The 9,544-nt window shown below is 37.1% G+C and overlaps 1 protein-coding gene across 1 annotated transcript in view; it reads right to left on the reverse strand.

The window, feature by feature from the left end:
• Positions 1-9,315, reverse strand: part of CWC27 (CWC27 spliceosome associated cyclophilin) — a 348,895-nt gene extending 339,580 nt beyond the window's left edge. Inside the window, exons 1-2 of the mRNA XM_044663601.1 lie at positions 8,796-9,315; positions 6,925-7,021 (exon numbers count right to left, since the gene is read on the reverse strand). Coding sequence (XP_044519536.1) covers positions 6,925-7,021; positions 8,796-8,837 — 139 coding nt within the window. The 5' untranslated portion in view covers positions 8,838-9,315. The remainder of the gene's footprint in view (positions 1-6,924; positions 7,022-8,795) is intronic.
• Between the last annotated feature and the right edge of the window lie 229 nt (positions 9,316-9,544).

Below are 9,544 nucleotides of genomic sequence, written 5' to 3' on the forward strand. Positions count from 1 at the left end.
TACATTTTTTGAACATAATTTTAACAACTTCATTTAGGAAAGGCACAAAGTAGCATTATGCTGTATTGTATTTTAATTATTTTGTTAAACATTTCCCAATTACATTTTAATCTGGTCTTTGTACACTTGAGTATTCAGCAGGACAGATAGACCATCAGTTTGATACCTTTGGTTTAGACTAACAATCTCAAATGTATATGACATTACACTGGAAACAGAGGATCAAAAATTTAAAGCCAGAAGGAACTATAGGCCATTGTTCTGATCATACCTCTAAATCTTATTTCTACTCCATTTCCTTCTCCTATCCCTATAAGTGAATACTATCTAAGGTCTAGCCGTATCCTCTCTCTAAGGACTTAGTTTTCTATGTATTCAGCTTTCACACTCAATAACCTCAAGGCAGATTACTTCTAAGCCAGCATTTCCAGCCCTTGGCCTTTGATGAGTACTAATTTTCTGTCACAGTATACTGCACATCTCCGTTTGGGTATCAGACAATGACCTGCAATTCATTATGTCAAAAACAAACATTATCCCTTCCTCCTCCTCCCATCCAACCAGATCCTTCCATAGCCTCCTCTATTTCTGTTAATATGATAATCCTCTCAAATGATTATTTTAAAAAATTTGGAGTCAATTTTGATTCCTCTATGTCCTTTCTCCTCAAATTCAGTCACTAAATTCTCATTTTACCCTTTGCATTCATTCCTTCTTTAATTATTGCTAATATATCAGTCCAGGCTCTTAACATTTCATACCTCAAACTATTGGGAAAATCTGGCTTTCCCATTTTTGATCTTTTCTTTCGGTTACCTGTCTCACTAAATTAGTCTTCTCTAAAACACTGCTTTGCCCTGGGTTCCCCAGTATACAACCACTTCTGATACTGTAAAAATAATAGTGGGGTGAGCTACAAAAATAAAGGGCAAAAACTATGGAAATAAAGGTTCAAAATTATTTCAGATGCTTTTGATAAATGTAATCAAAAATATATTCAGTGATAAAGTGAAGCTCATAGATGAACTTCCTCAGGGCCAGGCACAAGGAAAGCTAAAGAGACTCTTATTAATAGAAAAATAAACTATTTATTTAAAATGTATAAGAATAAAAAGGATTTCTAATTCTAAGGGATTCTAACTCCACCCAAATAACTCCCTGGTTCCACAAGGAACCACTTCTCCTGTGTTTCACAGGCTATACTAATCCTCCCTTATCTGACTAACTCAAATTAATACTATTCTAAAGAAAACTACCACTATTATCCTTTTAATTCTTAACTTCACCTTTAAGTTATAAAAATAACAAAGGCTAGCTGGTTGAGTCTCAACAAGAATCAAATTAGGACTCTGAGCCTTAACAGACTCAGAGTCCAAACCAAAGACCAAGGTTTCTTTCATCTTCTCAGAGTTTAATCAATCTATAAACAGTAATAAATAATCAATAGTGTTTCCCAAGTTGGAAAAGAAAACAGTAAGCTCCTTCAGGTTTTTCACTCAAATAGAGAGAGAGGCAAAGATGTTACCTTCTCCAGCTCTGAAAGAGAAAAATACCCCTGTGTAACTCTGCCAACTGCCAGAGACTGTCAAAACTGCCAGACCCAGAGAGAGTAACTGTCACAGGAAAACAGTTAAACTTTCAGCATTTAAAATTAACGCACTCTCTCTCAGCTCTTTTTGAAATTAACAATACTTATTTTCTAATATCATCCTTATACTTACAGATTTCCTCCTTTTGTGACCTGGGGAAAGTCCCTTAACATCTCTGGACCTGTTTCCCTATCTGTAAAGATCAGACAAAAAGGCTCTAAGATCTCTTCCAACTCTAAATCATGATCCTATAAAGTCTAAGCTCCTTAGTGAGGCATTTGTGACCTTGTACAACTGACTCTTACATTATTCCCTACTATTTTACTGTGGGAACTACCTGCTCTAACCACATTGGTCACTGCTTTCAAATGTTCCCATTGCTCACCTCTGTTCATACCTTCTCCTCAGCTCAGAATGTTCTTCTACTCCTTTTTTACCAAAGTTCTACTCTTTCTTCCATATCCAGCCCGAGTCCTGCCATGCCCTCAAAGCATTTCCCTGCACTTTCATCCTTGAAGGATCTACAGCAGTAGACATATCCCCTCCCTTTTCTTTTACTCTGTTTCCCACCCATCCTCCATTTGTAATCTGCCAAGTAAACAAGAATGAATTTCATGGCTCCAGAAAAATAAGTCATTTTGTTTTCCTAGTCTATCTTTAGATATTATTCCTGTAAATACCACTTTGAGAGAAAGAGAGGGAGAAAAGGATATTTGGTTCCTAAGCTTTTGAAAATATTTTTTCCATTCACTTTTTTAAATTTTTTACAATATTTTTTAAAATATTTTCCCATTCACTTTTTAAAAAATTTTTAATTCTAAATTCTGTCCCTCAAGATCCTCTCCCAATCACTGAAAAGACAAGCAGTATGATACCCATTATACCCAAAGTCAATCAAAACACATGCCCATATTTGCTATGCCACCAAAAAAGATAAGACATTGGAAAAAAAATGTTTCAAACTGTCCTCAGTTCTCTTTCTGGAGGTAGTTAGCATTTTTCATGGCTTTTTTTTAAACCAATTATATGTAATAATAAATTACCAGATTAGTTTTCCAAAGTTATATGATCTAAACCAGTGGTTCCAAAACTTTTTTGGCCTACCGCCCCCTTTCCAGAAAAAATATTACTTAGTGAACCCTGTCACATACTATCACCGCCCCCTTACAGTTATTCACCACCCCCAAATGCACCTATGGCCATCACCGCCGCCCCTGGATCGCTGCAGCACCCACCAGGGGGCAGTGGCGCCCACTTTGGGAATCCCTGGTCTAAACTGTCTCCTTTTCTCCATTCTCTCTCCCTTCCCAGAGCAATTAGTAAGCAATTAATTCTGGGTTACATACATATCATGAAAAAATATTTCCATATTATTCATTTTTATAAGTAGATAATCATATAAAACAACCCCCCCCAAAAAAAAACAAGTAAAAAAATTGTATGCTTTCATCTGCATTCCCACTCCAACAGTTCTTTCTCTGGAGATGGATAGCATTCTTTGTCATAAGACACTCAAAATTGCCCTGGATCTTTTATTTATTTGTTTGTTTGCTTAATTATTTAATTTTTTGCTGAGAGCAGCTGTCTATCACAGTTGATCATTCCACAATATTGCTACTATTATGTACAATGTTCTCTTGGTTCTGTTTATTTCACTCTGCATTAGTTCATGTAAGTTCTTTCTGAAACCAGTCTGTTCATCATTTCTTACAGCAAAATAGTATTCCAGGGGGCAGCTGGGTAGCTCAGTGGATTGAGAGCCAGGCCTAGAGATGGGAGATCCTAGGTTCAAATCCGGCCTCAGACACTTCCCAGCTGTGTGACCCTGGGCAAGTCATTTGACCCCCATTGCCCACCCTTACCACTCTTCCACCTATAAGTCAATACACAGAAGGGCATAAAAAAAAAATAGTATTCCATCATCATCTTACACCAGAATTTATTCAGCCATTCCCCAATTGAGGGACATCACTTCAATTTCTAATTTTTTGCCACCACAAAGAGAGCAGTTATGAATATTTTTATACAACCTGGTCTTTTCCCCTTTTATTCTCTTTGCTATTTACTGTATCAAAGGGTATGCATTGCTTTGTAATTCTTTGGACATAGTTCCAAATTGCCCTCCAGAACCCTTGGATCAGTTCACAACTATACCAACAATGCATTAGTTTCATAATTTTGCCATTTCTCCTCCAACATTTATCACTTTCCTTTAATGTCATATTGCTCAATCTGATATATGTGAGGTAGTACCTCGGAGTTGTTTTAATTTGCATTTCTCTAATCAAAAGGAATTTAGAACATTTTTTCATATGATTATTGATAGCTTTGATGTCTTTATCTGAAAACTGCTTATGTATATCCTTTGACCATTTGTTCACTGGGGAAAGACTTGTAGTCTTATAAATTTGGCTTAGTTCTTTATATATATATATATATGTATATATATATATATATATATACATACATATATATGAGACATTTTTATTCTATTAGTTCAGCCTAAGCATGAGCAATTAATGTTTCCAATTGTTTAGATCTAATTTTATTTGTGTAAAAAGTCTTTTGTAATTGTATTCATATAATCCCTGTGTTCATCTTGACAAACAGATTCTCAGGCATTTTATATCGCCTACTGATTTTAACTGGAATTTCCCTTTCTAACCCTAACTGCTAGACTTTGTTGGAAATATGTAGAAATTCTGATGATTTACGTGGGTTTATTTTGTATCTGGCAACTCTGCTAAAGTTATGAATTATTTCAACTAGCTTTTTAGTTGATTCTCTAGGATTCTCTAAGTATACCATCATATAGGCAAAGAGTGATAGTTTAGTTGATTCATTGCCTACTCTACCTTCTTCAATTTCTTTTTCTTCTCTTATTGCTAAAACTATTAGGTTAACATTTTTCATCATGAATCATTTGGAATTCTCATAGATCACTGTATACTAATGCTATAGCGAAGTTTTCCTCAGTTGATAATTGTTAGAATATTGTTGTTAATCTATACAATATCCTCCTGGTTTTACTCATTTATATTGCATCATTTCATAAGTGGTTTTTCTGAAATAACCCCACTAGTATTCCGCCACAATAATACATCACATCTTGTTCAGTCATTATTTGGAATTGATGGGTATCCTCTCAATTTCTGATTCTTTGCCACCATAAAAAGAGCTGCTATACTTATTTTTGCATATATGGGTCCTTTGTCTTTTTGTTAAATCACTTTGGGATACAGATATAATATTGGTATTATTGCGTCAAAGAGTATGCAATTTTCTAGTCCTTTGGGCATAGTTCCAAATTGTTCTCCAAAATAATTGGACTTGGTCACAATTCCACCAATACCTATTTTTTAATAACCTCTCCAGCATTTATCCTTTTCCCTTTCTGTCACGTTAGTCAATTTGAAATATGTAAGCTTGTACCTCAGAGCAATTTTAATTTGCATTTCTCTTACTAGTAGGGATTTAAAGCACTTTTTTAATATGACTATTGAGTTTTGAATTCTTCTGAAACTGTTCACATCCTCTGACCATTTATCAATGGAAGAATGGCTCTTATTTTATACTTGTGGATCACTTCTCTATATATTTACGAAATGAGACCTTAATCAGAGAAACTTGCTATAAATGTTTCCCCAATTTCTTGCTTGCCTTCTAATTTTAGCTTTATTGGCTTTTGTTTGTGGATTTTGATACTTTCATTAGATTCTATTAATATTCCTTTCTACAATATTTTTCAACATTCACTCAGCACGTGTTTATGTATCACTTATATATCTGGTACCATTCTAGGTGCTGGGAGTAAAAAGAAAACAGAAGCAAATATTCTACTACAGGGATAAAACACAGAATAGTTTGAAGTGGAAGAGAACAACTAGAGGCATCACAAAATCACAGAATTTCAAAGTTAGTAGAAACTTCAAGGATCATATAATCCAGTGGTGGGCAAACTTTTAAAGAGGGGGCCAAAGGAAAGGAAATGCTCATGTGTAAGTCTGTTTCTAAGGGAACTCTTTTGAAGTTTCATTGTATTGTATCCTACTCATTGTATTCGTCAGATTAGGAATAATGTCCGGAGGCAAGATAGAACATTTCAGGGAGGCCCATCTGGCCCCAGGATATAGTTTGACCATCACTGGGATATAGCTATCAAGCTGATCAGAGGATTTCTAGGAGGAAGAGGTGAAGAAAGATGACATGATACATATACAAAACAGCATGTCAAAGGCTTAGAGATGGGAGAGGGTATTCAGAGAATGAGAGGCATCAAGGAAACCAGTTTAGCTAGCCACCAGAATGTAAAAAGTGAAATAAGGTTGGGAAGGTAGAGAGTGAAGGTCTTCCAATACCAAGCAGAGGAGTTATTTTGCATTTTATCCTAGAGGCAAAAGGAAGTCATTGTCAATTCTTAATCAGGGAAGAGACAATTTTTTTCAGACTATCATTTTGTAATTTCTACTCTTTCTCATGAACTTCATTACTACAACACCATGTGCTTATGAGGATGAGGATATGAGACATGTGGACGTCTCATATGCAGTTGTAACTCAAATTGTTCCAAACAAAACACATTAACTTCCTCTGTATTCCTGTGTTATTCCTCCATACTTGCTTATTTCTAATGAAGAAAAAAATAATCCTTCTAGTCATTTAGATTCATGCCTCAGAGTTACCTCTGACTTCCTCACAACACAAAGTCAATCAACTGTGAAGCCTTGTCAACTCTACTTCTACAACATTCTTCACAAATGTTTCTTTCTCTTCACAATAGAGCCACCACCATAATTCAGGTTCTTGTCACTTCTTTCCTGGATTGTTGAAATAGTCTTTTAATTGGTCTCTTTGCCTGATGTTTCTTTCATCTCCAATCTACCTCAGCAAAATGATATATCTCGACACTATTAGTATAACATTATACATGGGATATACAACAGTATAAATAGTTTTTTTGTGGACATGCCTGAAAATGTAAAAGCAATTAATAATGTTCTTCAGGAAAATGTCTTCTGAAGGCCTAGCAATAATTTTTCTACAAAAAACTTAGAGAAATGAATTTATTCTTAAATTGGAGACTGCCTAGGAAAAGAGTCCTTTACAAAAGGCTCATCTCTGCTTAAGAATAAAAACTGAAATTCAACATTTATTAAGCATCCTGCTGTGGGCAAAATATTGAACTTGGCTCTGGGGAATATAATAAGTTTAGCCAAGACATAGGCCCTGCTCTCAAAGAATTTACAGTTTAGCAAGTAAAATACAAAAACAGAAAATTCATTTTCTAAATTAATGATTAATTTTTCCTGTAGAAAAAAATTTGTGTAACTATTACCTTCCATACAAAGTTGAATGAAATTTCTACATGCTTTTGGTGCTTCTTTTGACCATAGTTCTATGTCAATATCACCACCTGTTGTTTTCAATAAAACCTAGGAAAAAATTGAGAAATTAGATTAAATTATGACTAAATAAAAGTATGAATTTGGTTCAGTGTTATAATCACTCTGGTCAATATATCCATACATTCATTCAATCATTCTTTCATTTAACAAACGTTTATCAAGTACCTACCATGTGCAAGGGACTGTCTGGCATAATGTGAATACAAATATAAAACATGACAATCTGGGTCCTCAAGGAGCTTATATGTCTTCGCTCCATTTTATAATAAAAATTAGAAAGTTTGGCTTTTCCTGTTGTGGTCAATATAACTTTAAATACTCAGTTATTATTTATTATATATTAATGTATCTAAGACAGTTCTCAGAAATAACTTTTGGATTGATTAAAAAGTTAATTAACTCATTTACATTTCCAGAAAAATTAATTAATTTGGGCTCTACTGATTCAGAATTTATGCTAGCACAAAGATATACTTCACTACTCATGGAGAAATATGAATTCATATTCTCTCATATTTTATAACACTTTATAATTTATTTTTAGAAGTGTTCTTCAAGATATATATTACCTAATATATTTTACAAATTTTACAAATAATAATAGCTGACATTTATATAATGCTTTAAGGTTTGGAAAGAACTTTATATATTATCTCATTTGATCTTTACAACAGAACTCCCATGCCTCCAGGACTAAAGACAAAATTCTCTGTTTAGCCCTCCATAATCTAGGCCCCATTTAGTCCTAAATGACTAACAGTTTACTTGCTATGTGACCTTAAACAAGTCACTTCATTCTGTCTCCTTTTTCACATAGTTAAAAGGATGGGGTTGGACTGGATTGTATCAAAGTTCCTTTTATCACCAGCATCTGGAACATTTGTTGTTCAGTTATGTCTGGCTGTGATCTCATTTGAGGTCTTCTAAAGATACTAGAGTTGTTTGCCATTTCCTTCTCCAGCTCATTTTACAGAGGAGAAAATGGAGGCAAACCCGGCCACAGGGTTAGTGAGTGTCTAAGGTCAAATTTGAACTCAGGTCTTCCTGTCTCCAAGCCTGGAGTTGTGTGCATGGTGCCACCTAGCTGCCTTTCATTGGAAACATTAGTGGCCACTTAATAAATACTTGATTGGACTTCTTTTGATGCAAGGTATCTTTACCTAGGTCCTAGGGGAATGGATAGATTCGGGGGAGGGGGATTTATAAACTTAGATGGGGGGGGGGGGAATTATATCTTTTTTTCCCACTAACCTCTAGCTGAAATTTAGTATTTCTTACAAATATTCAAAACCATTCTGAGAAAAAGTCCACAGATTTCACCAGAATGATGGAAGGGTTCATGAATGGGTTCAGAATTCCCTCTTTCAAAAGTTGTGAAGTCCAGGAAAGGGCAGCAGGACAGAGAGGGAAGGAGAGAGAACAAGAAAGTCGACAGCCCAGTCCCTGTGTGATTTTAAAATCTGAGCACCTTGTCTAACTTGAGTTCTCAGAATATGGGTGATGAATACTGTGACCCCTTTCCGTCCTTTAGATTAAAGCACTTGGATCAGAAAAGGTCTTTAACAATCATATAATTCAACTTCGTCATTTTACAGATGAGGAAAGAAGTTAAATGACTTGTCCAAAGTTGCACTGCTAGTAAATGACAGAGCCGGGATTCGAAACCAAGTCCTCAGCCTCAGCCTCAGGCCGACGTTCTCTGAATTGCACCCCGCGCGCCCCACCTCCTGACCCCTTCCCCCAGCAGGAAAGCGTTGGAGGACCCCAACTCCATTACTCCACCCCCTCCCCGAGCTCTCACCTTTCCGTTCGTGGGCGGCTCCTGGATGTAAATATTGCTCATCCCTGCGAGCTATCGGGGGAGGGGAAAGTCCCTTCTCGGTGCTTTACGAGGTTCGAAGGCACTCGGTCAGCAGTCTGCGCCTCCCGGCGAAAGGAAAACCCAGTGGACTCGGCCCGTCAACTACTAGAAGCGGCTCAAGCTACTACCCCAACTGCGAGTCCTCTTCTGCAGACAGCCTAATGAGGTACTAACGGAGTAAGGAGGCCGCCATACTGCTCCTGGTCCCGAGCACCGCTCCTTGCAAAGGGGGGGGGGGGTGGAGAGTAATTCTTCGACTTGTGCGAAAATGCTCTGGTAGACAGCGAATACAGCCGTCTGATCATCCCCTGGAAATTAATATTAATTTAACTACTGAAACTCTCAAGAAACTATCTTTTGCTTTAAGTCACGCTTTGGCTAGTGACTGGGAAATCCTATCCCTTCTCCCCCCTCCTTAAGATATGTCAGAAATGGTTTGGGCGACTAGTGCTCTGTCCTCTGCCTCCGCCCGGAAACTGCAACTGAGCCTGCTGCGTTCTCTTGTCTACCTTGGGACTCCCTCCTGTAAGGGGAGGCGGAGGCAAGAGAGGGGAAGCTGAGAGCGAACTGCCTGCTGGGCGAAAGCTACCGGAAGCGGCGTCTTCCAAGTAAAGTTGACGGTGGCGATCACGCGAGTGGGGACGAGGAGGCTGCTCCGGCCCGGGCCATGGCCCTGCCAGGTGACTGCT

Source organism: Gracilinanus agilis, chromosome 1 (assembly GCF_016433145.1).
Source record: "Gracilinanus agilis isolate LMUSP501 chromosome 1, AgileGrace, whole genome shotgun sequence".
Lineage (NCBI taxonomy): Eukaryota > Metazoa > Chordata > Mammalia > Didelphimorphia > Didelphidae > Gracilinanus > Gracilinanus agilis.